This window comes from Pelodiscus sinensis, chromosome 21 (genome assembly GCF_052426305.1).
Source record: "Pelodiscus sinensis isolate ZL-2025 chromosome 21, ASM5242630v1, whole genome shotgun sequence".
In the NCBI taxonomy this organism is placed as follows: domain Eukaryota; kingdom Metazoa; phylum Chordata; order Testudines; family Trionychidae; genus Pelodiscus; species Pelodiscus sinensis.
In genome coordinates this window covers 25,256,770-25,284,472 of record NC_143072.1, presented here as the reverse complement: position 1 = coordinate 25,284,472, position 27,703 = coordinate 25,256,770, and the positions used below count along the sequence as shown (strand labels likewise).

Below are 27,703 nucleotides of genomic sequence, written 5' to 3'. Positions count from 1 at the left end.
TGCTCATGCTGGGCCTAGGTGTCTGGGCCAATCCACATGTGGGTGAGTCAGTGGGAATCACACATCACAACGCAGGGGAACCCAGGGTCACAGAGCAGACATCCCCCCACTACATCACGGGGGCTCTGCAGTCCAGTAAATACAGCATCTGAAAGGGGTGCGCTTTCAGGAGGGGAAAAGAAGGAAGCAGGTGCTTGCTGAGGGGCCAGTGAGAGAGCCCAGGGCCTGAGGGGTAAAAGCTGGGAGAAGCAGAACTGTGCCTGAACCCCAACACTTCATACATGTCTGTCTGAAGTAGTGCTGTGAGATTGGCTGTCTGCTCCATCCTGGCACAGTTAGCCGTTAGCCACGTCTGTGGGCTTCGCTTCAAAGCCAGGCTCCTACGTAAGGGAATGGCTTTACGGAGAGTGTTCCAGCACGGACAACAGGGCTTTTCCATTCCATTCCCTAGTCCAGCCCCCTTCTGCTAGGAGCCCGTTCCGCTTGGGAGTCAGTGTGACCGGTGGTGAGAGCTTAGCCCCAAAACCGAGCTGAAAGGTAGCGAGGATACGCTGGGAATTGCCATCCCGAGAAGTCCTGAGGGAAACACTCTCCAGGCCTGAAAATAGGGTTGTACTGGTAAAGGGCACGATGGGAAAATGTTTATCTCATTAAAGCCCCGCTTTGCTTCGGGCAAGGGCTGGAAGGTGGGGAATGTTGCCTGGCCGAGTGCTGGGGCCAGAGACTCTGGGTTCTAACCCTGACTGAGGGCAAGATATACCCCCTCTCTGGGCCTCGGGCAATTAACCACCTGGGAAGAGCTGAGCTGAGCCGGGCGGAGGGGCATGTTTAAACAAGCCAAAGAGGGAACCTACCACACAAACACTGGGGGTTATTTCTGAGTCCTCCAAAGCACTGGGAACAGCACTGCAGGCACTGAAAGTCTTGTAGGGGATTTCCCCCGTGTGCTACAGTGGGGAGGGTGAAGTAAGGTCAGTCACATGTGGAAAAAGTGGCTGTTTAGGAGGGATCTGTAGTTTGGAGAGAGTGCAGAGATGACCCCAGCACATTGGAGGACAGGTAGGCAGATGTGCACAGAGAGAAGCCCTGGTAAGTCAGGCAAGGCAGAGAGATGGTGCCTGAGGGGTTAAGGAGCAAAGAGGGCAGCCTGGCTAAGCGTGGCGGGTAGTCAGAGGGGGATGCTGGGTACGTTAGCCAGAAAGCAGGAGGTGTACCCATTAACTCACCAGTGAACTCCCATGGCGGCCAGCCGCACCAGGCTGGAGCAGGCCTGGCCATGGAGAGTCCGGTGGGGGGTAGGTGACGGGTCCGACAGTAGGCCCTGAGTTCAAATAGTTGACCATTTTAACATCCCTGATGCTAGGGAGATGGGGTGCAAGGTGGGCAACCTTGGCAGGATGGGCATGGTGGCCCATACAGATGGGCTGCAACTGTAGGCAGTGCTGGCGGGCTGGGCGTGGCGGTGAAATGGTGATCTTAGGTGGCAGGAGGGTAATCCCAGCCAGAACAGCAAGACTGGCAGGAGGGTGACCCTTAGCAAGCCTAATGAATGGCTCGTCCAGAAAAGCATCTGTTTGTGTCCTGTGCTGTTCTGAAAGGAGCAGCACGTGATCTTTCTCCTGCTCCTCTGAAGGCCCTGGGAGCTGCAGTCCCTTGGGAGTCCACCCACTCAGAGCGGCAGCACTAAGCCACATCGGGGGGCATCCGGGGTCTGGGGAACAGGAAGGAACTAGAGCTGTGCTACCGGATTCTTCAGCACAAAGTAGAAAGCACTCGGGGTCACCAGTCTGGCTGAACATCGCTAGCCCACCACTCTGCACGGAGTGAGCCTCAAGCTGGGGACAGACCGTTCCAATTGTAACCACTGCCCTGCTCCATGTGGAGGTCACCCCTCGGGGGGGGGGGGGATCGGTCTCCATGTTTAGTGCTTCATACTTCAGTGCTTGGTAATCCCTGCGTGGTGCGCCCAGCACCCTTTAGGTTATGTTCCAGGGTGTCTCCTTAGTGACAGAAACCCTCGGATTCGCAGGATTATCAGCTGTTTGAGACACCTTCCAATGGAGAGCTTTGGGCACATTTGCAACAGCTGGAAGAGGCAGTCAGTGCTGCAGCAGTGTTTGAGAGATGGCTGTTGCGTTGTGATTTGTTGTAGAACAAGTCAGCAGCCCGTGAACCCTTCCAGCCCCCTGGGACAGGTGAGTAAGTTTCAAAGCCCCAGTACCCTTGCCGCAGTGGTGAAGCGCTGGTTGCATTGGTTAGGTGTCCTTCGCTCCTCTCTTCTCCAGGACTTGTGTTCGAGTCCCGTCATCATCTGGTATGAACCAATCTGGCCCAGCTTGCCGGGCTGCCATTTGGCCCCAGAAATGTTAGAGAGGTTCCCTCCCCCCATGAAGTTGCATCAGTGTGCAGCAGCATTGCTCCATCCCACAGCGACACAAGGCAGCATGTGCCGGCCTGGACTGACTTTGAGTGGTCCAGCCAGTCGAGCTCTGAATTATCCGGGAGTCAGGCTCGCAGGACACTGGCCAAACCATGCATATCAGACACGTACAACTTCAGCTAACAGATGGCCACGGAACAGCCCTTCGGAGCTTCATATTGAGTACTAAAGGCAAGGCCACCTGTTGTCATTGGATCTCTTGGCCAACAAGCAGCGTTGCCTTTGCCATTTCCGCCCTTTCACTGTGGCTCACGTGTCTGAGAAGTGCTGCCTTGGTCAGATTTGGCTTGCGAGCTGCTTTATGCTGAAAGGATCTGAACAGTGTGCCCTGCTCATCTCTGTGTGGTGACAAATGGCTGCACATTTAATAACGGTCCAGGAGAGAGTCCATTCCTCGAGCTGGGCCCAGCACATCTGTTTTCATGTGTAATACACAGTTTGCCTCTAAAAGCTGCGGTATGATTTATCGCTGGGTTGGCTACATGCGGGATGCACGCAGCAGGCAGGAGGGATGTCTTTACCGTCCGTTGCGTGTGCAAGATTCAGTTACGGTTCAGACAAGGCCTTTCGCTCATGCTGGGCAGCTGGGTGTGAGTTGAAGAGATCTAAACTGAGCTTTTCACAGCTCCGTGAGAAGTCATGTCATGGACCATTTGATTCCCCCACATTCCAGTCTTGGGTGTTAAGAGTGTAGAAAGCAAGGGTTTGATGGGCACGCAGTTCACAGATGCCAGCATTTGGCAAGTGGGAGCCCGTGGGTTAGATAATGGGAACCTTCCAAGCTGTAAGCAGCAGGCCTGAACTCCCTAATGTGAGTGATGCGTAAGATCCAGGATTCCACCAGCAGCCCTTTGAATGGGAAATGGGAAAAACATAACCTCAGCTTGCACTGTGCTTTCCACTGCGGAGCTGAGAGCCTTCTCCGGCTATAGATGACCAAATGTAGCCTGGCTGTGTGGGCTGCCTGCAGTCCAGCCAGAATGTTCCTGCTATCTCTTCCCATAAACACTGCAGCCTTTGTCTTCTGCCTTATCGTGCTTTTACCATAGCACAGAGCTGTTACTGTGTTCTCTCTGGAGCAAAGTCTCCTCTCTGTTTTAGGGGGTCTTTTCTTCAGGCCTCTCATTGTCCCCCCGTGTTTATTGTGCTCACTACAAGGCATTTATTTCAGAGAAAGGAAGAGATGCCTCTGTTTGTGGGGGTTTTATAAATATATTGCATTCTCCAGAGAACTGCTGAGCAAACAGCGGGTGGTCGTCATTAACTCTTCGGGGTCATGCAAGAGGCTTTCTCAGAGTGTGGAAAATTGATGAGAGAATTTGGAATTTGCCTGCTATGTAATGCAGCAGCTATGCAGGCCTGCAACATGACTGCTCCTAGGGTTGCCAGATGGTTTCAACAAAAATACCGGACACACTTGACATTACATCACAATCTTCATTACATCTTAGTTAGAAAATACCAGACAGTTATATTTTCTCAATTGGTTTTCCAAACAGAAACTCAAATACTAGACTGTCCGGTTCAATACTGGACACCTGGCAACCCTAACTGCTTCTGATCCAGATGCTGAGTTCTAGAGCCCGCTCTTCCTTTGATGTTACTGCCCTAAAAACATAAGAGTTTTATTTGTGTCATTGTAGAAAGGCTTCCAAATGCTGCAAATCATAATTGATTCTAGCACTCAAGTACAGATCCTGGAACTCTCCTCTGCTGCAAACATTTGGCTCACTGGGACCCTGTTGTATGGTGGCATTCAACCTTTTCCTTCAACATCACTTCACTTCAGTTATACCAAACCTGCAAGGTCCATGTCCTCTGAAATAGCACTTTTCTGTTATGAAGAATGTGTCAGATAAGGCCAGGTAGTTTGAGGAGCCAGGAATTCAATGAATTCTAATCCCAGTTCTGCTACTGACTTTCTTTTTCTCCTTGGGCAAGTCATTTAACCTCTCTGTAGCCGTTTCCCAACCTGTCAAATGGGAGTAATAGTTTTCTTGTCATGCCACCTGTGCCAGCCTTAAGTCACTTCTTTTCCTTTTATAGTTCCCTTGATAACCCTTTCATGGCTTTCAAGGCTGAACACCCATGAGGCTTCTCTCTGACACCTGCAGCTCCTGTGTGCCAAAGTGTAATTAATAAAACTGAAAGCTGTGACTAACAGCCCATAACCAGGACTGTTGTATTAAATTAGGTGGAAAAAATGGAACAAAGGTGTTAACCTCACTCAGTCACTCTCCAACATTAAACAGTGTTAAACAAAGTCTGGGCCCGGATATAGAGACCTCAGTCTGCTCAATACTACATCAGACACACTATTCCAACCATTTTAACCTTTTATAGAAGATAAAGAAAAGAAGGAAAAACAGTCCAGAAAATTGAAAAGCAAAGTATTAAATGAAGCTTTCATTTGGCAACATCCCTTGTTCCCTTTCCCTGGAAAGTTTTACAAGGAAAATAATTCTGTGTTTGACATGGTAATAACTGTCCTGTGGGGGAAAGAGAAGAAGAGTAGGTTGAGTAGGGCTGCCATGTGTCTGGGTTTGGTTTCTGAGCAAGCTGGGGGTGAAGGGGAGAGAGGAGGAATGAGCACTAGGGGTGGGGAAGAGGTGGGACAGGAGCAGGGCCTTAGGGGTTTGCTTACCAGGTTGGGTGACAACCTTATGGTTGAGCTGAGCTTGAGCTGCCGCTATTGCTGTTTTTGTTCAAGTTCTGTCCTGTGCCATCCTGGTTGGTGTTTGGGATTCAGCTGGAGCCTGCAGAGGTGGCAGTGTCTTTTGTATTGGTTTGTTTTGGGCCTAATCTAGTCACCTTTTAGGATTAAGATGATAAAGGCTGGGGTCCCAGGATCAGTGAGGGTGGGTGGTGGCCAAGATGTGGAAATTGTTCCAGTAATTGGGTGAAACTTCCATCTACTCTTGGACAGCTGGAATTACCAGCTTTTCCGTGAAGATCTGCAATTCCTCTTTCTCATATACTGTTCACTAGAAAATACCTTGACATAATTGCAAGCCATTTACCAAGCAGGTTGGGATGCTTTCAGCATCATAAGCCACCGGTGCCATCTGCCGTTTTTCTGAGTGCACCATTGCTGCACTGAAGATGCTGCGAGTCGATACTAGTCAGATGGGCTTAAAGCCCAAGAATAACGTATGTCCTACCCTGCAAACAGATTCTCTTAGGTTTCTATTAAAAGAAATCAGTCTTTGGCCCATTAGCCATCTCTACCTGCTTGTCTTTGGTTACTTGTTTTTCTCGTTAAAGCTGGTCCATATCAATTGATTAAAGTGTAACTATATCAGTTTCATGCCTGCTGGTAATCTCTGTTTTTACAACCAAAGCTACAAGGTTATTGGGCTTTTCTTCTAGAAACTGAAAGCCAATTTTTAATTAAGCATTTCCTAAGGACAGCCAATTCCCATAATGGAATTAGGCATTGCACTTTAATAATAGATTGAAACTGCTCCCGATTGTGCTGCCTAGTGCAAAGGAGTGGGCAGACGGCTCCTTTCCTGAGGAGGAGGAAGTATGAAATTAATACAAAAGTTTGCAGTGAAGAAATCCTTACCCTCGTCCAGGATTGAGGCAAGTCAGACATCCAGGTGTTTTCCCCTGGCAGCTGTAGGCCATAATTGTGTTGTCACATGACCTGTTTCACATAGGAAATGACTGAATTTGTCTCTTGTCTCCTCTGCCTTTCTTCAAGGAATGGTTTCATCCACGAAGCGCACAGGGATTCCGGCTCCGCGGGAAATTCCATCAACTGTCTCCAGAGAGAGAGCTGTGCTGCGTGGTCCAGCCAACACCAGGAAAACTCAGCCCAGTCCAACTTCTTCTGGCACGCCCACCCCTACCAAACACCTGCGTCCTTCTGCCAAGTCCAAGCAAGAGAATGAAACGGGGGACAAGGCAGCGCTGGAGTCCCAGGTTAAGGAACTCTTGGCAGAAGCGAAGACGAAAGACTCTGAAATCTCCAAGCTCCGGAATGAGCTGAAGAAATGCAAAGACAAAGGGTCAGTTAGCTCTGAGGGGCTTGGTGCCTCAGACCAAAACTTAGACATTTTACCATTGTCACCTGATGACATAGATCCATTAATTCAGACACTTCAGGAGAAGAACAGGACTTTTCAAAAAGAGCTGGCTGGCCTGGTTGAAGAAAATCGGGTTTTGAAGGAGAAACTGGTTTCTCTAGAGCATTCACCTCTCTCGGAAACAACAAGCAGTGGTGCTGACAGCAGCTTCACAACCCCGGTCACCCAAGAATCAAGTTTTGGAAGCCCGACAAAAAACGTATTGAAAGGTGAAGCAGATGGACCCAGACAGCGAGCGAATGGGGAAGCAGTGCGAAAGTCAGGCTCTTCCAGCAGTGATGTGACTAAAGCATCCTTGTCACCCGATGCATCCGATTTTGAACATATAGCAGATGTGCCTTCTAGGCCAACCTCCTCCAATAGCAACCCCTTCAAGGATTCTAGATGCTCCACCACAGGGAGTTCTCCAAACAACGTAAGTGACCTTTCTGTGGCCTCTCTGACGGAAAGGATACAAAAAATGGAAGAAAACCACCACAGCACAGCAGAAGAGCTTCAAGCCACTTTGCAGGAGCTGTCGGACCAGCAGCAAATGGTGCAGGAGTTGACAGCAGAAAATGAGAAGCTAGTTGAAGAGAAGGCTTTGCTGGAGACCTCCTTCCATCAGCACAAGGAGAGAGCAGAGCAGCTTAGTCAAGAAAATGAAAAGCTGTTGACTCTCCTACAAGAGCGATCCAAGACTGAAGACACCAAAGTTCAGGAGGGGAAAATCCTTGAACTGGAACAGAAATGTACAGAAGTGCTTGAGAAAGCACAGTTTGAAAGAGAAAAGCTGCTCAACATTCAGCAACAGTTATCCAGCAGCCTGCGGAGCTTAGAAAGGGAGCACCAAGATGCCCAAGAGGTGATCACGGGTGTACGAGCGGAAAACGAGAAGTTGGGTGGGCTTTTAGAAATGGAACGCCAGACCTCCAGCACGGTGGCTAAGTCGCTAGAGGACTGTAAAGTTGCATTAGAAGGCCTGAAGATTGAAAACGGCTCTCTCAAAAGTCAGTTAGAAAGTGAGAAACAAAAAGCTGCTGAGATCAGTGCAATGGGATGTACTACTGACAACTCTGAGGTGCAAGAGATGTTGAAAGTGGCCCATGCGGAGAAGGATCAGTTAGAACTGGCTTGTACAGAGCTCAAACAAGAGCTGCTGAAGGCAAACAGTGAAGTAAAACGTGTCCAGGGTCTACTGGTCAAGGTAAGACCAAAATAACATTCACATTCAATGGCCTCCCTGCCTATTAACCAGTAGAGTGGGTTCTTCGTGAGCCAAAGACCAGTAAAGGAGTCGAGCTGAGTGAATAATTCATAGTGAACTAGTCCATTCATATTTTCCTTTTTTTTCTTATATGTGAAGGCAATGTATGGTATTTTGCAGAAGAATTATTTTTAGGCTAATTCCTGGTCTCAAGATTTAAAATTTGAGTTCAACTAGCTAGTTTTGCTCCAACTCATAGGTCATATGATATTGCATCTATTTACTGATTAGAATAAGCATAAATTCCTAGTGTCAGGTTTCTGGCCTACATAGTTTACAAATTCAAAATTCATTGTTTCAGCAAATATTCCTGCTAACAAATGGATTGACTAGAGAAATATTGGGAAAAATCAACCAAAGTAAATTATGTTGTTTGTGGGAAATGTTTTGAGATATTCAACCCAATTCTGTAATCAGAGAACTAAATTACTGATGGTTAATGAACAAAGTCTGACTGAATCATGGAGCAAGTTGGTTGAGCAAGTAGTGAATCAATGGCTACAAGATCAGACTCTTTGCTCATGCCAGTGACACTGGTAGGATTAGTCATTTGAAGTCAATGGCTTCAAGTCAGTTGACTTAAAATGCTGCTGGATCAAGTCCAGAATGCGATGTTTTGTGCCTACTGGATTCAGGTATGAAGTATCAGATATGGTATGAAGCAGTTTTATGTGCTTTCGGCTAAAACTGAGTGTGCTCTGCTTGAGGACTAAACTCTGCCTGGTAGAGAAATGGTCTGATTGGTCATTTCTATTTTTAATTAGCATAGTCCCCCTCATGGAAGATCTTTGTTAGACTTTTACTGATGTGATTTCATCCAAGACAGTATGTGTGCTCTGCCTTTCAAGGGGCTTGGGCATGATAGATGAGGCAGAAGACTTTCCAGGGAAGAATAAAGTGCTGGTCATGAATAGCATCTGGCAGTGGTGTAACTAGCACCTTGTCTTGCTGCAATTACCCTGTTGTCCGCTGATGTGAATTAAGGATATTAAAATGTTTTCTTTTATGAATGGAGATGCCTATCTCCTAGAACTGGAAGGGACCTGGAAAGGTCATTGAGTCCAGTCCCCTGCCTTCACAGCAGGACCAAGTACCATCCCTGACAGATTTTGCCCCAGATCTCTAAATGGCCTCCTTGAGGATTGAGCTCACAACCCTGGGTTTAGCAGGCCAATGCTCAAACCACTGAGCTATCCTTCCCCCAGTTGCTAGGCACTTCTGCATTCCTCCTTTGAAGTGGCAGGGGCTCTTGTACAGCAGGGGCTCTTATACATTTCCAAGGGGGAATGCAGAACTCCGCGTACAGCCCGGAGCCAGTGGGAAGTCTCGCTGACTCCGGGCTGCACGCAGGTGCCTGCTTTGAAATGCACAAGAGTCCCCAGTGGGCTCTTGTGCATTTTAAAGCCATAGAGCCTGGGGTCAGCAGGGGACTCAGAGTCCCCCGCTGACCTCGGGCTCCATGCTATGGGCTCCCCTGCCACCCCTCTGAATCGTGCGGAGGCAGCAGTTTCAAAGGGGAACTGGCGCACAGCTAATCAGCTGTGCAGCCGCTGTTTCTTGAAAACTGCCGCCTCCGCGCAATTCAAAGGGGTGGTAGGGGAGTCCGGGATCAGCTAGGAATCCCCAGCTGACCCCGGGCTCCAGGGCTGCCCCTTTGAATCCCTGCAGCGGCGGTGTTTTAAAGGGGCAGCCCGCTGCACAGCTGATCCTGGGATCAGCTGTGCAGCTACCGCTTTGGGGTTTCAAAGTGGTAGAGGTAGCAAAAGCTGGGGGGGGGGGGTGTTGACTAGTCAACAGTACTGTCTGATAAGCAAATGCTTATCGGATAGTCGACTAGTCTTTAACATCCTTAATGTGAATGAGGGATGTTAAAATGAAGTGTAATAAAGTAACCATGTAACTGCTGAAAACGTCCGCGGTTACACGTCAGGCGGCTCCCTGGAGCCGGTGTGCTCAGGGAGCCGACTCCCCATGTGTCCCAGCTCCCACCTGCTGCCCCTCACTGCTGCCTCCACTACAGGCCCAGGCTCATTGGTTAACCATGTGCAGTTACACTTTCACATCCCGAGTATGAATCCATGACTCCACTAGCCTGGTCCCAAGTTGGTTCTGTATGACAATTAGTGCTGTCAGATAAGCGAGTCCATCCCGCTGCCGGGCAGAACGTAGCATCCCGCACACTGCCCGTCTCGTCTAAAATCAAGCGCTGTGAGCTGGAGTATTCAATGGCTAATGAAACACAAATTTGTTTTAGAGCAGTTTCCCTCTTCTAGTTCTGCGATCTGTGGCTTCTTCCCCTGGCCCGCAATCCCCAGCAGCACTGAGGATTTGTCTACACTTGCGGATTTAAAGTGCTGCTGAGCTTTAATGCAGCAGTGTGGTTACGGCGCCAGTGCTTTAGGAAAATCACCTCCAAGAGGGGCGCAGCTCCCCATGCTGGGAGCCTGTCTACACTGGCAAGTTACAGTGCCGAAACGTGCTGCACTCGGGTGGGTTTTCACACCCTTGAGCGAGAAAGCTTTAGTGCAGTAACTTGCCAATACTGAGAAGCCGTAAGTCTTTGCTGATCCCATTTTCCATCGGAGCCCAGGTGTTCCGAGTGTAGCTGCACTGTGGGGTGTCACAGAGCAAGTGTAACTGTAATGCAAGCCTGTGATTAATCACCACCACTGCACAGAGTGTGCCAAACAGTGTCTGCCATGGATCCTGGCCAGGGAGGGGAGCTTGGGAAGAACCATGGAACTGACTAGCTGGAGAGGAAGTGAGCACTGCCAAAAACCCACCTCTATGGTTTGAATGATGTAGAAAATCCAGATGTCTTTTCAGCTGGAGTAGGTGACCACAGCAAATGGCATACAGCAAGGGCGGCTCCCTAGTGCTTTGGCATGCTCAGTGAGGCTACGCTTTATGAAGAATAAATGAGAAACTGCTGAATGCTCCAACTCTGCACTACGTTTTTTATTGCTTTTTTTTATTGCCTGGTTGTGAAACCACAAATTTCCTCCCTTTTACTCTCCCCTTCCATTGAATTAGTTTGTTTGTCTATTTGTGACACACAGACAAGACCACAGGCTTCTCTGAGACTTGCCTGCAGCTCACTGTGCCAGTTCTGTCCACAGACCTGGCAGCCTGTGCCTCGGTTTCCCATCACTCTGTTTCCTGCCCTGAGAAGCTCACCCTTCCCTTGTCCTGGGGAAGTGTGTGTGTGTGTGTGTGTGTGTGTGTGTGTGTGTGTGTGTGTGTGTGTGTGTGTGTGTGTGTGTGTGTGTGTGTGTGTGTGTGTGTGTGTGTGCTCACACCTCCGTAATTCCACATGCAGGATGTCTGGGAAGTGCACTTGCCCTGGAGCAGCCAGATATTCCACATCCATCCTGGCAACCCACTGCAAATGCACCAGGCAGGCTGCAGTGAACTGGTTAATGTCGACAAACAGGTCTGCTTCTCGGTCCCGTGCTAGCTTGCTCGCTCGGTCACTCTCCTAATGTGAGAGGGCAATGGGCTAGTTAGGGGCTTTGAACTTTCAAGAGGAGACATGGCTCTGTCCCTTGGCGGCAGTGACTGATTTGAAATTGTAATGCCTCTCCCATCCAGCAGACTCCATTTCCTCCCCTCCCCCTTCCCGGCTGTTACCTTTCTGCTGGGAAAAGTGTTGACAAAGCACAGCTCCCGCAGACTGTCAGGTGCCTTGGAACGCCTGAGGTTGTGCAGCGCCTAGAACTTGGGCCCATCCTTGTAAGTGCCCAGAGCTCCCGTTAAGTCTGTCCTGTTATCCAGGAGCTCAGGGGAGAGCTGAGGGCAGACTTACAGCTTGCTTTCTTCCTTCCAGGTGGAGAGGGAGTGTGGCCAGCTGAAGGAGCTGTATGACCGGCAGGCTGAACAGCTGAGCAGAACCAGCCTGAAGCTGCAGGAGAAAACTTCCGAGAATGAGTCTGAGATCAAAAACCTGAAGGAGACCATCTTTGAGCTGGAGGACCAGGTGGAGCAGCAACGTGCTGTCAAACTGCACAACAACCAGCTCATCAGTGACCTGGAGAGTAGGTGGCGCAGGCCCAGAGCCAAGGATGAGGCACAGCTTGCAGTAGGGAGGGGGAGGAGGGAGTCTGGAATAATTCCTGCCTAGTCTCCTCAATATAGACTGCACCCTCCAGGGGCAGCTCTGCCTGAGTGTAAAACACTGCGTGTATGCACGGCACTGTAGAAATCAGAGAGAGTTTGGAGATTTTCACTACTGCCCGTCAGCTGAACGGGATAGTGCCCATAGCAGACATTGGCTTTCTCCTCTTTGTAAAACCTGCTGGGAGTGGGAAAGTGCCACCTGCTGGCCTGAATTGCACATTTCACTTTCTAAGCGTTTCGTCTGGCCTTGGGAGCCCCAGTGGCTCTGCAAACGTCCAGCGCGGGGGACGGCCCAGAACGGGGCTAGTCAATGCAAGGCTCTTTCTGTCTCCTAGAGAAGCGTTTGGTTCCGTTATGGCTTTGCCGTGGATATCCTCAAGGATGCCACTTCCCTCTCCCTCACCCGCTCGGCACCTGGGCACCATGTGTCTAATAGTTTTTCCCATCTGGATTATTTGCAGGTAATGTCCTGAAGCTAGAAGAGCACAAGCTGGATCTGGAGAGGCAGCTGAAGGCTCTGACCAAACAGATAAAGGTGATGATCAGATTCCTAGGCCTGGGGAAGGCAGCTGCTGAGCTTTCACCTGAATGCTGGCTTAGAGCCAGGCACCACATGCCACTTCAAAAGACCTGACTCCGGGCTATCTAAACACTGTATAAAACCAACAAAAGGCCTCCCCAAGCTCCCTCCTTCCCTCTCAGTGGAGTTTGACCTTGGCTGATCTGATAGCAGTGTCAAAGCTTGGCTGAGCAGCACCTAGCAATACATGTATTGTTAGAGCCCTCAGTCTCTTTTCAGATGCCATAGGCCTCTGCCTGACCAGGGACAGTAAGCCCAAGTCTACCTCTGATGCAGGCCTCTCTGTCCACACGAAGCAACACTTCACAAGCCCAGGGGAGCCGCTCATTAGTATCCCTTAAGAGCAAGTAATATTCCTGGGTACCTAGGCAGCATGTTACATTTCAAAGCTACGTCCACATATTAACTGATTCATAATACAGAGAAGAGTTTTGAAATAACTGTGCTACTGACCATCACAACAGGCACAGCCCATCTGCTGCTGCTAGAGAAGCCTGCTAAAGTTCTGTGTTCCACACCGAGTATCTGTGTTCCATCTAAAAAGCCGTCCCAGGCCATTGGTCCACATGCAGATGTCCCACTGACATCTCTAGGACGTTTATGCAGCGCTACGGCTTTTTGTCTCCAGCTGTGATTCCCAGAATAAATATATACCCAAAGCAAAAATGCTGGAACTGCTGGTTCCACGTGATACCTGAATATCAGAGCACGTCCGTTCTGCTTTATTCAGTTTCTTCTTCCCAAAGAAAAGAAAGCAGGTGTGGCAGACAGTGAGGGAGCTGCGGAACAGGACACGTCTCCTGTAATTTGCGGTGGTTTGGTTCAGATTTCCAGGACATGGGTGCTTCTTTCTCCATGAACTTCCCCTGCTTTGGGATGGCCGGTGCTGGCTGGCTGATGATGGGACACGAAGCAGCAAGGAGCACTGTTCGCATTTCCACAGCGATATCTGCTCTCCAGTGCTATCGCAACCCAGGATTGTTAAATAAGTGGACAATTTGTGTCATCTTTTCCATCTTCAGGGGCAGTTCCTTTTTGGGCGGTCCTGTCGTTACCAACTAGCACACATTTATTGTGACCTCCGCAGCACCGTGAAACCCTGACATGCCATAAGTCATCTGTGAGCTCCGAGAACGTGAGCTGCAGTGTGTGATGGGGTGCTCAGACCGTGTTTGCACTTACCCTTTCCAGGAGGATACAGAGGAGTGGAGGCGTTTTCAAGCTGACCTGCAGACTGCAGTGGTGGTGGCCAACGATATCAAGTGTGAGGCTCAGCAGGAGCTGCGGGTGGTGAAGAGGAAGCTCCAGGAGGAAGAGGAGAGAAGTGCCAAGCTGCAGAAGGAGCTGGAGGAACTGCAGGGCAGCAGCAGGTTGGTCACGCACAAGGGCCATGCCCTTGTATGTCTGGCAGCTAACATGCATGCAGACAGCGCTTTGCCTCTAACTTACATTGAGCCAGATGCGTATGTTGTCTGTTTCTAATCCCTCTGGCAGGCTTTGTCTTCTTTAAAATTGTCTCTGGTTTTGTCTGTCTGGGGTGCTCCCCAGTTCCCCCTCTGGGCCGTGAGCGCAGGCTGTGTAAGTGTTACCTAGTGACTGAATGGCCCACGGTTTGCTCATGACAGTGATCTTTATACGCAGATGAGTAGGATTAAATAGGAGTGGTCACCAGCATTCATCGTGCAGCGTTGTCCTTTGGACTCTCTTGTGCAGTGTAGTATTGCCTCCATAACTAACTGCACACTGCGGGGAAGCCCCTGGCTGGTTTCCCGTGATGCTAGGGTGGCTGAACATATCTCATGGGACAAACTAAAAATTAGCCCCCTCTTCTGAGGTGAGAACCCGGTTGCCCTGCTATGTGCAAAAATAGGCACTTGCTGAGTCTTTGTGTTCTGCGGGTCCGGATCATACCACCTGTGTGATTGAAGTGACTATTGGGAAACCTTCAGCCTAGGCAACAAGCCCTTGCTGGGGACCCGCTCCCCTGCCCTCTAGTTTCGAGCTCTGTGGAATGAGTGAGCCCACGAGGACGGCTCACATTTCACCCAGAGCAGTCTTGAGTTGAGAGCATCTAGGGCAGCAGGGGTTGCTAGATTCAGGTGTGTTCCTCACTCCGGCCTTGGATCTCACATGCACGTGAAAATAATCAGGAGAGAGATGCCACGTTCTGTGAGCAGCATGCTCTGTGCTCAGCCTGGAGGAGGCAGCCGCTTTGCATGGAAGGGTCAGGAGTCAGATACACCGTGGGGGCTGGAACCAGAGCAGGGCCTTGATTCAGGGCCTTCATGCGCAGTGCAAGCTGTTTGATGGGACACCTTTCAGTCAGTGCTAACTAGTACCATTCCAGAACTGAAGTGAAGGACTGTGGGAAATGGAGGGGTGCAGGAAAGAGGGCTGGGCGTTCTAAAGAGGGCAGTATCACATGCCCCTAATGCCCTGGCACAGGCAGGTCAGAGCTGCAGAGGTTATATCTGTACAGAGCCAACAAAAAGATGGTTGCACAACTAAGAGACATAGAGGATCAAGTCACTGCCCAAAAATGTGCCAGCTTTGCCCTGCTTCCCTGCTCTGAATCTCTCTATCCCAAAATGTCCATGGAAATGAAACATGGATTCAGTGAGTTCTGCCACTTCTGTCAGGAAAAAAGCAGCGCAGCTTGTATGGCTCATGTTCCTTTGAGAATCTACCATGCAGCGGCTCCCGGAGCAGCCATGCACCGCGGAGGTGGAGGGGAGTGATGAGGGATCAGGGAAGGGTGTAGGTCAGAGATGGAATCACAATTCCTGCCTTAAACGAGCAGAAGTCTTTTTTTCAAGAGACTGTGTTTAAGATCCAAGTTCAGTGATGGGGAAGGAGGGTCCCTGACGCGTGTGGAATGAAAGGCTACTAGCGAACACACTCTTACAACAGAGGAAGGCAATCAGATTATCAGCCCAGGCACTCACTCTGTGCTCCGTGTCTCCACTGCCAGTGCTGATGGCACCACTGACGCTGAGAGCAGGGCGAGAAGCACAGCTCCCAGTTCAAGCCAAGAGACCAGCTGATGCTTCCATTCCCGGAAGCTCTGAACAATGAAATGAAACCGAAAAGCCAGTTTGATCCTCCCCAAACTAGAAAATGCCCAAACTGGGGAACTGAAAAAGTCGACTCGAACCAAAATTGTTCTCAAATGTAATGTTCCATTTCCAGCCACTTTTTAAAAAATGGAAGCGAAGGAGGTAGCGAGGCAGATTCGCAGAATAGCGGAGGCAGAGCTAGTGAAGGAGGGGCTGTGTTCCTTATTGCCTTTAGCTCTGTGCTGAGGGCGCACACCTGGGCTGCAGGGGCCTGGGTTCGTTTCCCCTCTCTGCCTCATACGGAGCAGGCTTTTGGATTGAGGTCTCCCCCACTGCAAGGGAGTGTCCTCACTGCCACACTGTGGATGTTGTGGGGCAGGTCTCACCCAGGTCTGATTGCCACTTAAATTTAGGTTGACTGTGGAAAAACTCCAACCCGGCCCCCTCACTGATGGAGCTATGCCAACCCTGACCCCCAGGGTCAATATGGCTACGTCAATTGAAGAATTCTTCCCAGAGCTAGCTACCATCCCACAAGGAGGTGGGCCTGCACCACTGTGGGCTTATGCCTGCATGGCTCTGGTGCTGGAGCAGTGCCGCTACGCTTCCTCTCGTGCCGAGGCTCTTGTACGCCAGTAGTCATTGGGCCGGAGCGCAGAACGGGAATATCTCTGCACCCTTGGCTATGGCCCTCGCCTCGGAGATGTGCACCTCAAGGCCAAGTTCCTGCTCCAAGAACTACTGAGTTGTTTCTGCACAGTGGAGCGGTTTCTTCTGGGGAGCCCTGTGGCTCAGGCACTCTCCCCTCAGTGCGGGAGACCCAAGTTCAGATCCCTGCTCTACGCCGAGCAGAGTGAGAAATTGAACCCGGGTCCTCCGTATCCCAGCAGAAAGCCCTAAGTGCAGGGCTAAGCCTTATAACGTGGGCATTGCCTCACCACTCTCTGCCTCTTCCTCCGCCAGCTGCTCTGGTGTTTTGAATAGTCTCTAAGTCCTGAAAACAAACATTTTGCCCAATCTGTTTGGTGAATTCTTGTCGGATTTGGAGTAGTTTTGGATCAAATGAAACTGTTTCTTGGTGAATAAAATTCTTGAAAAATGCCACTAGCTTTCCTTCCGGGCCTACGTTAGACCTGTTGTAACCAGGAGAGGCGAAGCAGGGAGTGGAGCACAGGGTCTTACCGTTCCCATTTGAAGAAAGAAATACTTTGAATACAAAGGTACATAGGAGAAGGCTTGTTAGTTTCAGGCAGTAGGCTGGTATCTCCCAGGGATTTGGAATGTGGCTGCATTGTTCTGGCTCTCATGATGAGGTGTGTCGGAGCCTAAGTCAAGTATGCTCCTGTTAAAACCAGATCCCTGTAATTCATACATGCAAACATTTCCAGGAGAGAGTCCGCCAGACTGCCACGCTCACGGTGGGAATGATGGGAGCTCCTGGCCACGGCAGGAAAGGAAATTTGAGCCTAAACCAATTCCCCAGTTACATGCTTTTAATTAAGAAGTCAATATGCTTAATGTATATATGTATGAATGTGTCTGTCTCTGTTTGCCTGTCTGTCCGTCTAGCTTCCTTGTTGTACTCCTTTGGACATGGAACCGGAAGTTCATTCTGCAGTGGGCAACATACATTCTCGTCAAAGGGCAGGTGCTGAGCTGAGAGTCAGATCTTCACTAGCAGAAGTTTTTGCATCTGTTACCTTCTTGGTGTAATAGATTTGAATGGAGATCTCTGTGTCCCAGCACAGGTCATTCTAGCCAGAACTGCAACAGCGAATGGCATGTAGGAGCTAGAGGACCATTATAAATCAGAGCTAAAACATCTGGCAGTGAAATTTTAAACTGAATCTTTATTAAGCCAGTCTCTGATGTCTGTGGTCTGCTGCTGAGAGCTGCATCCTAATTCCATGCCTTGAAACACATGCTCTGTTACCTGAAATTCCTGGGGTGAACTCGGTACTGCTCTTGCCCAAGTCCCCACAGGCCACTAGCCAGAGCCAACCCTGAATTCTATTCCGTGCAATGGCGTGTAACGCATTCTAGGCTCTAGCGGAGCTAGTCTGGAGCATGTGACACGTTAATGAGATCTATAAAATATCCCTTGCGTTGCTAATCCCGAGCAGCTGTGCATTCAGCAGGATGCCAGACAGTCCCCCATGACAGTTTCCTGTCTGATTTTTAAGCTCTGCAGGAGAAATACACCTTCCAAAGAGTGTGCTGCTCAAATGCTTTTTTGACAATTGCTCGACTGTCTCTGGGGGCTCGTTGGAACCTGTAAACCAAACTGAAGCCAATTTCCCTCCTAAGAGATCCTGGTCATTGTAGCATTTGCCTGGGGCTGCCTGAGTTCCTGACTCCAGCGAAGTTTGGTTTCACCTTTAGGTTTTTCTAACCCGACAAAGTCATTTTTGGTTCAGGAACAGACAAAGAACTTGCAGAAAATGCCCTGATGAGCTCATCAAAGTCCATCTGAATGAAGGTAAGAGCCTCTCAAGGGCATCTTTAACCCAGAGTAACTGTCTAATTCTGTGACTGAGAGTGTGTGGCGGGGGGTGGATGGCTGGATAACACTCAGCCAACGAAATGAGGTGTGGAAGGGAGAAGTTCACGTCATATCCTGGCCTGGAATAAATCTTAGTGCTTGTCCTTAGAAAACACCAGCGGAGATCAATACAAGTCCTAAGTTTAGGGCCTTTTCTGACATCGTACAGCCAGCTCTGATAGTCCTCCTCAGGCAGAAGAATCCCCACTGGAGCACAACTGTCTCCTCCGCTCAGAACGTCACTCAGTGAAGTTCTAACTTCTGCTTTATAATTAGAGATTCCAGCCAAGGAGAAGACCGCTAGACTGAGTCCATAGCACTCAACGGAAGCAAGTGGCTGCCGGAAGTACCTTAGTTCAGTGCAGCCCCATTGACCTTCATCCACCTGCCATTCCAGGCCTGGTCTGTTACCGCTGTGGCTAGCACCAGTGCCGGGGCGAGACATTCTCCTGCCCATGTGCCCCTCTTTCCAAGGGGGAAGATATGTTGCATGCCCACCGGGAGGACAATGCCATGTGTCTCAAACCAAGCCCAGGGCAGAGCCTTGGGCCAAGAGGGCTTTCCTGAAGGCAGACCAGCATTTCCCACAATTAAAAGATCCGCTTTCCAGAACCAGAGATTTAACTAAGTGCTTGAAAGGGAAGTGAAAACGAGGATCCTTTTCTCTCCCACTAATTTGCTTCTTCCCTCCCTCCTGTAGCTACGTTTCAAGTGCCAGAGCATGGCCGTGTTAAATGCACTATCTCCGGGAATTCAGCGTGTAATCTCTGTGTATTAAACCGAATGTCAGTGTGTACGTGCTGATGTGCTGCTCCTTTGTGCCTGTGTTTGCAGCTGTTCTGTCTTGCAGAGGTTTTCTCTGTTCACTCTGCTCTCACTTAAAATGAGAGAAGGGGGGTCTTCTGGATGGGCGCCAGGTTGGGTTAGTTAGGATGCTCAGTTGCTCTCCGAGGGCTTTGGGGCCAAAATGAAATGATAGCCCAGTCTTTTTGGCCAGGTCCGCCCTACAGACTGAGATTGGTATAACTGCATTGTTGGGGGTCTGAAAGGTCCCCGTGCGACACACTATACTGAGCTAGCGCTCTCTACGCTTGGGTGGTGTCAAAGGGAGGACTTCTCCTGTCAACACAGCTCCTGCCTCTCAAGGGGGTGGATTATCTGTGCTGCCAGGAGATGCTCTCCTGTCATCATAGCAGCAGATCCACTGAAGCACTAAAGTGGCGCAGCTGCAGTGTTTTAAGTGTAGACCTGCCTAGCAACAAAGGCCTTCCTGGAACAGAGACTTTGCAAAGCCTGGACAGGTTCCTGTGTACACCTTGACAGCGCAAATTGCTTAGTAGAGGGGAAAGCCACATCCTTTAAAATAGGTCCCTGGCTCTAACTGTTTCATTCCTTCAGCCAGGGGATGTATTTTTTTTGTAGTATTGGTAGCTAATCCTGCCCCCGGGTTTTCTGTCTTCGTGATTCCAGCACTGAACAGAGTTGAGACCTTTTTATGACTTCCCACTCCTCTGGCAAGCTAAAGCACCGATGGATTGAAAACCACAGGTGTGAGCCAAACGGCCCCTTCCCCCAATGGGTGTGCATCCCAGGGAAGAGAAGACGTAGAAATGAATTAAATTGACTCACTAGGTCTCTGCTAACTTGTCTGTGATGCTCTGATCCATGCCCCTAGTCAGTAGTCTCCCCTGTGAGCAGTGGGCCTGTGTGCCCCTGCACAGAGGACATTACCTCCTCCAGGTTTTTGCACCGTTTCTCCTTCCCCACCCCAAAGGAGCTTTCCTGGGGCAATCTGATCACAACGTTTTATTTTTCTGTCTCTGCCAGCGTCAGGGAGTTGAAGGCGACTAGGTGAGGGGAATGCCATAGAGTATGGCTGGTGGAGGGGCAGCCTCTTGGATGCCGTATGGCAGCTCTGCCTCTGCTAAGGAGGGAGATGTAAGTTTGGTCCCAGAAGCACAATCCATGCTCTGGCTGCTCCTTTGTTCAGTGGCAATGGGCTGGTTTGGGTAAAACACTGACAACTGCACTTTTGAACTGTTGTGTTGTTTTATATAACTCCTCCCCCACGTTTGTCTCTGTCTCCCCAGGTGTGCAGTCTCTGCCTGCTAGCACAGTCCTGGAGGGATGCAAAGCCCGGCCTGATCTTGCCAGGACTGGGACGCCTCTGACAATGCCTCCAGCCTGAAAAGGGAAGTTTCAACTGGAGAAAGCAACTCAGTCCAAAGAGACCAAAAGTCCAGTGCACCCCAAAGTGTGAATGCCATTCTGATCCACTTTTCCCCACGAGCAGCAGCCTGGCCCTTTGATTCACCAGGCTGCTCTCTTGTGAAGAGTCCTGGAGGTGGAAACAGTTTTGAATCTCTTTAAGACAATTGAAAAGAAATCTTAGGAACCAAAACCCTGAGCTTGATCCCAGGGGTTTGGGAACTGAGCTATCCATTGACTTGAGTGGGGGATGGCTGCTTTTGCCCATGCTGAAATCCAGCCCAATCCTACATTTAAAAGCTGGGTAATAACGAGTTGTGCATGTGGTGTAAGAAGAGTTTTTCTTAGACCAGCTTCTGTTGGTGGGAGAGAGAAGCTTTCAGGCTCCCCACAGCACTTCTTTAGACTAGCCCCAAGTACCTTTCCCAGATCTAAAGGAAGTGCTGCAACTGTGGGAGGGGTTCTCCTGTCAGTGTGGTTAGTGCACCTCCTGGAAAGGCAGTAGCTAGGTTGTCTATACCAGCTCTTAGGTCACCTTGCCCTGCTCACTCCAGGGCTGGATTTTTCACACCCCTGAGTGACCATAGCTGGGTGCATGTAATTTTGGAGTGTAGACTGACCTCAGAGAGCTGGAGCTAAACCGCGGGTGGAGCGGATTGTTTAGGTTAAGTTGTTAACACACATTGCAAGGGACCACAGGCAGTAAAGTGGCCAATTAACACCTCTGGAAAAGGAGGGTTAGTGCGCTGCCCTAAGCCACACAGCCAGTGTCTTTTTTCAGTCCATGGGGTTTGGTGTCTAGCAAAGTGATTTCTTTAAGCTCCCAGGCTCTCTTTTGAAGGTGTTGTGCAGGTTTCCCGTAAGGATGAGGATCCAGTGGCCAGAGAGAAGCAATTACTCTGTGAAAACTGTTTGTCCACGGGGGCTGCAGTGTATTTATCTTTGTGGGTGGGTGTGTAGGATGTAACGTGTTCTGCACACACCTTATGTGCTATAGAGAACAGGACAGGCATAGACCTATTTCCTAGTGAGTCCCGACTCTGCATGTGGTTGTGAGAACCAGGTGTAGATTTCATATGAAGATGAGGTTGCTGCATATTCGGTAGGTTTTTGATGCGGCAGTGGCAAGGGCCTCACCACTAGGTGGCAGCATCTGACTCGTGTCCTAGAAGTTTGAAAGTTGGGTGATGACCAAGAAAGTTGGCTGCAGCCTATCCTGCTGTAGATTTCTCTTGTGCCAGATCAGGCGCAGGTGCAGCCGCAGCCATGGGATAAAAATTAGCTGCTTGTGCTGAACTGCTCACAAAAGGATCCGAAGGAAAAACGACTGTCCCCCTAAAGGAAAGTTGTTCCCATCCCCTTAACTCAGGTGATGTATGTGATCAGGAGAATTTGCTTGTGTCCTTCCTGACAACTGAAGACACTGGGAAAGCTGTCCTGGATACCAAGCAGGACCTGAGAAGACAGTTAGAGATCACGGCCTTGTGGGACTGGAGTTTCACATTTTGGCCCGAGGCTTCTTTGGCTGGGAAGACGTAACAGCCATGGCCTCTGGGCAGCAGGCTGTCTGAGTGCTGAGAACCCTCCTGACTTTGGCATGGCCCATGCCATTCTGCCGTGGGACGTACTTGGACGCGCACTTGCGTTGCCTCTCGTTATTATCTGTGCTGGCAATTGTTCAGTGTTGGTTTTATATGTTTAAAAAATCCATGGAAGTGCAAAATAAATGTGTGATTGTCCAGAAGTGTCTGCTGCCTGCTCCTGGCCTCTCTTCTGTTCTGCATCTCAGCAGCTCTGTGTGCTTCTTCTTTGTCTCCCTTGGAACTGAGGAAGAGTCACAAGTCACTTTGTAGCCACAGTGCCAGGAACTGCAGCCAAGGAGATGTTTCCGGCAGCAAACAGTTACCCACCCCAGAGCCACTTAGTTTGCTTCAGAAAAGGCGCCTTGGATTGAGAAATGTCCAAACACAGTCACTCAGTATTGCTGCTGCTTTCCCCAACGTGTCTAGCCTGCCTGAATTCAAGGGCTAGTCACCGCAAGGTTGGTAACTCCTCCGTGACTGCCCCTTGCTGGTGAGCTTCCCACTAACGCTTCAAGTACCTCCCCTCCCTAGGGAATCAAGTGGTGCGATGCAAAACCACCCATGTTGGGTTTGGGCTGAATCGCTCCGGCTAGCAGCTGCCACACTCCAGTGTTCTTGCTGGGGGTAACTGTGCGCAGCATTTCCGCCCAAGTTCTCAAGCAAAGCAAAGGCAGCAGGGTTCAAATTCTCTCCTCTCTCTGCCAGAGATTGGTTATGGCGTAGGCTGCCCAACAGGCCCTTTGTAAGGGGATTTTGCTCACAGGAAGCTGTTGCTCGGCGCTCGAGCTATGGCTTGGCATTAATCATGCTGGGGCATTCTCATGTCATCTTTTCAATTTGTTTGCTCTTGTGAGTTGCACTTCTGCCTCCTCAGACTTAAAGGCTTGAAAAGTCTGATTGCTGTTTGCTATCAAGGGTTTGGAGTGTTGGTGTTTATAGTACCATGTCGTCTAGCAACTCCAGCAACGGCCCAGGATCCCGTTATGCTAGACCTTGCGCAAACACTGAACAGAGACAGTCCCTGCCCCCAAGATACTCCAGTCAAGGCGGATGGGGAAGCGCGAGGAAGCAATGAGACCGCATTGGCCAGCATGGTAGGCAGTGGTCTCGGCACCAGCAGGCTAATAATTGTCAAGTATTTTGTAGCCATCCTGCAAACGGGAGTTTTTGGAAGGGCTGTGAGGCAGGACAGTGAAGTGTCTTGGTGAGTGTTTACACAGAGCTCTTTCCAAACATGGTTGCAGTGGGGGAGAAATCCCAAAAATGCTTTTTGACACTACTGAATGATGATGGCTGGCATCCTGAGTCTCAGAGGGCGGAGCTGACCTTTCTCACTGCTCTCTTCCCCCCTCTTCCCCCCTCATCCCCATATTAGTCATTTTGTTTTCAAAACCGGAAAGTAGTGAGCGCATCAAACCAGGCTGGCCTGTGTGATGTAGATTGGAGTAAGTGGGTCCCAGGCACAAAACACCACCATGGTGAGATTTCCTGCTTGGGAGACCTCACCATCGCAGTCATCCCAGACATTCATTTCAGGACACGTTTAGACGATAAAATCAGAGTGCCCAAGCAAAATCTGGCCGCATGGCAGCTTAGCTGTTACTGTCTCAGCATTTATCCGGCTGAAATACTTGAGGTGTGTGTGCGCTCTCAGCAGATTTCCTGGGATATGAGCCACAGGATAATGTGTTTCATATTTAATCTTGCTCTGGAAGAGTTTGTGCAACCAGAAGATCCCCTGAAGGGAGCTAATCAATGAAGACGTGAGCCTGTGAGATAAGGCGTAGGCAAGCCAGAAGAGCTCTCCTATTGATGGCCCCCCTCAGCCATAAACATGTGTTTATCACTTCATGTTTCTTTCCTTTTCCCCCTGGGTAGAATCTACAGCCAGTTCCCATAGCTTAGATGGGGCTTTGGCTCATTCCCTTGGCTTGGCCTTACCTTCCAGATGTATGAACTTGCCCAAACCTGTGTCTCTATCCTGACCTTCCGAACTCTTAACATTATGCCACAAACTTCCCGTTCCCTTTCTGCCTGGGAAATCATGCAGAGATCCTGTCCACTGGTCTCAGTCTTTACTTCCTTACAGAGGAACGTGTGAAATGGTTGGCTGACCCAGTCCTGCTGGGCATCCTGTAGCAGAAGTCCATGATTCCCCCCACGTGTCACTAGCTGCAGGACTCATTTTAGCCATTGTGTTTTCTTACAAATGAAGTCCAGATGCTGCTGCCTGTTGACATGTTTGTGTTTAATGAAGCCATGAGTGGGGGAAGGGGGTGAGAATTTGGGGCTAATCATCAGAACACTGGATCCTTCAGAGCTCAGTGAATCTCGTCCAGCTTTTCTTTTCCTCCTCCTTGGATTAGATGGAGAATGGAATGAAATGGCTTTCCTCAAGCCATCTGCATCCACAGGCCTTTCCTGGCTCGCAGGGAGGCTGAGTGAATTAGCAAAGAAGTAGCCAGTGTCTGCTGATAGACAGCACCTCCTTGAGCATGGCCAGAAAAAGAAGCATGAGTCACTCTTTTTTTGGTCATTCTTTGATACCTCCAGCCCCCTTGCATTTTGTAGCAACAACTTGGATGCCAAAAGGAAAATAAAACAAAAAGATCGACCTCTACTTTTAGCCCAGCAGGAACTGTGCACCTCAGTAGGCACTTTCTCCAGGGAATTCTGGCCCCATTCTTGTGCTGAATTCCATAGCTCTCTTTTCCTAGCCCAGCTCTTCATGGGGGAAGCAGTGGTGCTCTAGGATCTGCTGATCAGTCCACTTAGCTTCATGAAAACTACGTCATGAAAGACTGTTTGCAAATAAACAGCCTCAGCCATCTCTGCCCGGCTTTCCTGAAACCTAAGTTAGTTTTGTGAGGTCAAAGCTGGCCCAGGCGGTGATGGGTGAGGCTGCCAAGGATGTATAGTCAATTCCTGGACAAACACCAGTTGTTAGATGAATAGATTATCAAGCCAGAAGGGACTACTGTTATCTGTCAGAGGGGTGGCCGTGTTAGTCTGAATCCGCAGAAACAACAAGAAGTCCTGTGGCACTTTATAGAGTAACAGATTTATTGGAGCATAAGCTTTTGAAGGCAAAGACCCACTGCATCAGATACATCTGACGAAGTGGGGCTTTGCCCACGAAAGCTTATGCTCCAATAAATCTGTTACTCTGTAGGTGCCACAGGACTTCTCATTGTTTATCTAGTTTGTCCTCCTGTGTAATACAAGCCGTAGGACTTCTCTGGATTGATTTTTGTTGTCCAATAGCAGAGACTAAACTAAAAATTGAGTCTTGGTTTAAAAATGTCCAGTGATTGAGATTCTACCACCGCCATCAGTCACTTACTTCCACTGTTTAAAAAAACAAGAATGGAAAAATTATGCCTTTGTCGTTTTTGTCTAGTTTCGAGTTCTAGCCTTTGGATCTTATTACACCTGACTCTGCTAGACTCCTATTTCCATTCCCCATACAGACGAACAAATCAGCCTTCAACCTTCTCTTTGATAAGCTAAGTAGATTGTGTTCCTTGAGTGTCTCACTATAAGGCACTTTAATCATTCTCCTGGCTCTTCTTTGCATTGTCTCCAATTTATCAACCTCCTTTTGAATTGTGGATGCTGGAATGGAACACAATTTTCTATTGCTTCTATGAAACAAATTTATAATCTAATCGGATCAAAAAACCGATCCGTTTACCATGCATGTTGATTGCCATTGATTGCATTATTTATATCACTGTCCTCTAATTGTTTAAATCATTTCCATGTTAGCCACTCCCTTGTGCGGCTAGTTTATGAGCGTTGGTTCAGGGGGTGCTATCTTTGGGCGCATGCCCAAAAAGACAGCAAAGGACATAATTAGAGGTTTTTCCGAAGTGGGGAAGTTCAAATCTGGGTCTTTAATGCTTATGAAACCTACCAGACTTGGACTCAAGGCAGATGCTAAGCTTAAGCCTAGCAAATTCACGACAATCTGATATCCTTTCCATCTGGCAAGGACCCACAATTAGCATCTGTAGACAAGGCTGTGAGGACTCAAGAAAGGTAAGAACACAAGAATGGCCAGACTGGGTCAGACCAAAGGTCCATTCAACCCAGTGTCCTGTCTGCCCACAGTGGCCAGCGCCAGGTGCCCCAGAGGGAGGGAACTGAGCAGGGAATCGTCACGTTGTCCCTCCTGTCACCCATTCCTAGCCCCTGACACACACAAGCTAGGGACACCGTCACTACCATTCCTCATGGTTGAGTATCAAGGCTTCAACATAGCCCTGGATTTCAGGAAATTCCAACTTTGTCAATGACTCACTGTGACCTAAGGCAAGTCACTTAACTTCTCTGTTCCTTGGTTTCCTTACCTGTGAATGGGGCTATTTCTTGACCTCCCAGTGGTATTGTGAGGCTTATTGCTGGCTCTTCTTCAAAGCCCCTAAGCATTGTAATGGGAAAGTCCATGATGGGGGGGCCTTACAAGAGAAGGGACTTGCGCCTTAGGAAGTTCCTTTCTGTAGAATGGGGGTATTTTCTTGTGCTTCCTGTTGCCACTGACTTTGTTCTGGTTTCTACTATTCAGGCAGACAACTGAGGAGGTGAATTCTGTGGAAGCAGATGCTACCAGCCGCTGGCAAGGGGTCTGTGTCAGCAGGGCGTCACCCACTCCCTCAGAGTCTGCAGCTACCGTCAAGTCTCTGATCAAGTCGTTTGATTTGGGATGCTCAGGTACTCCAGCCCTGCACTCTGGGAGCAGAGGAGTTTTTATTTTTTTTCATTAATGTTTCAAATAGTGATACTTTAGCTTGCAAACGTAATTCTTCTGACATCGGCTGCCTCCATTTTTCATCCCCGTGGACATTGGTTTAAGCAGTGCTATAGAACATAAGACCCTCCTATTGAGTGAGACCAATGGCCCATATAGCCCAGTATCCTGTTTTCCGACAGTTGCCAATGCCAGCTGCTTCGGAGGGAATGAACGGAACAGGGTAATTTTGAATGCTTCATCCCCTATCGTCCAGTCCCAGTTTCTGGCAGTCAGTGTTAAGGACACCAGGCGTGTGCAGTAGTGTCCTTGGCCATCTCTTGTCTAATAGCCATTGCTGGACCACCATGTATACTTTTGGCTTTCACAACATCCCCATAGCAATGAGTTCCACAGATTGTGTGTTATGAGAAGTAGTACGTTCTTACGTTTGTTTTAAACCAGCTGCCTATTAATTTCATGGGGTGAGCTCTGGTTCTTGCGTAATGTGAAGGAGTAAATAACACTTCCCTGTTTGCTTTCTCCACACCGTTCATGACTTTGTAGACCTCTACCCCCCGTCCCTCCCTTTTCTAAGGTTTTCTCCAAGTGATGCTAAAGTACATAGAAAGCGATAGAGTACCCTCAGGTCTTTGGTCAGCCATGGGTGTCGGGAGAGGAGGGGAAAAGAACATCATAGCTTTTCTTTCAGACTGCTCTGCAATATAAATGTTTCCTTCCCTTCTCACAGGGAGCACTGCGCAGAGTATCACGGTTCACAAGGTTCCCAGGAGTCCTCTGAGTGGAATTCCGGTGAGGACAGCCCCAGCAGCGGCTGTCTCCCCCATGCAGGTACCAGAGGCTCTTCCCACTATTGAGGACTGGGCTGGGTAGTTGCAGGGTTTGCTATCACATCATGCTAGGGGAAGGGGAAACACATGTGTTTATTTTCTATGGAAGATCAAATGCTGGAGTTCTAGCAGGGATCAAAGTGAGCTGTTTTATCTCCTGGCTGAAGGTCTCATGGGGTGGGTGTGAATTTTTTGGAATTCACATGAGAGCTTTAATCAGCATTAATCAGGCAAGTAGGTTTTAATAATGTGGAGTGAATT

The 27,703-nt window shown here is 49.3% G+C and overlaps 1 protein-coding gene across 4 annotated transcripts in view; it reads left to right on the top strand.

Moving 5' to 3' along the window:
• The window catches only part of SPECC1 (sperm antigen with calponin homology and coiled-coil domains 1), a 174,298-nt gene that overhangs the window by 97,532 nt on the left and 49,063 nt on the right, over positions 1-27,703 (top strand). For all 4 annotated transcript variants that reach the window (XM_089772143.1, XM_089772142.1, XM_089772144.1 and 1 more), the window contains 6 exons: positions 6,147-7,717; positions 11,604-11,811; positions 12,355-12,428; positions 13,665-13,843; positions 26,430-26,575; positions 27,343-27,443. In XM_089772143.1, the coding sequence (XP_089628269.1) occupies positions 6,147-7,717; positions 11,604-11,811; positions 12,355-12,428; positions 13,665-13,843; positions 26,430-26,575; positions 27,343-27,443 (2,279 nt within the window). The remainder of the gene's footprint in view (positions 1-6,146; positions 7,718-11,603; positions 11,812-12,354; positions 12,429-13,664; positions 13,844-26,429; positions 26,576-27,342; positions 27,444-27,703) is intronic.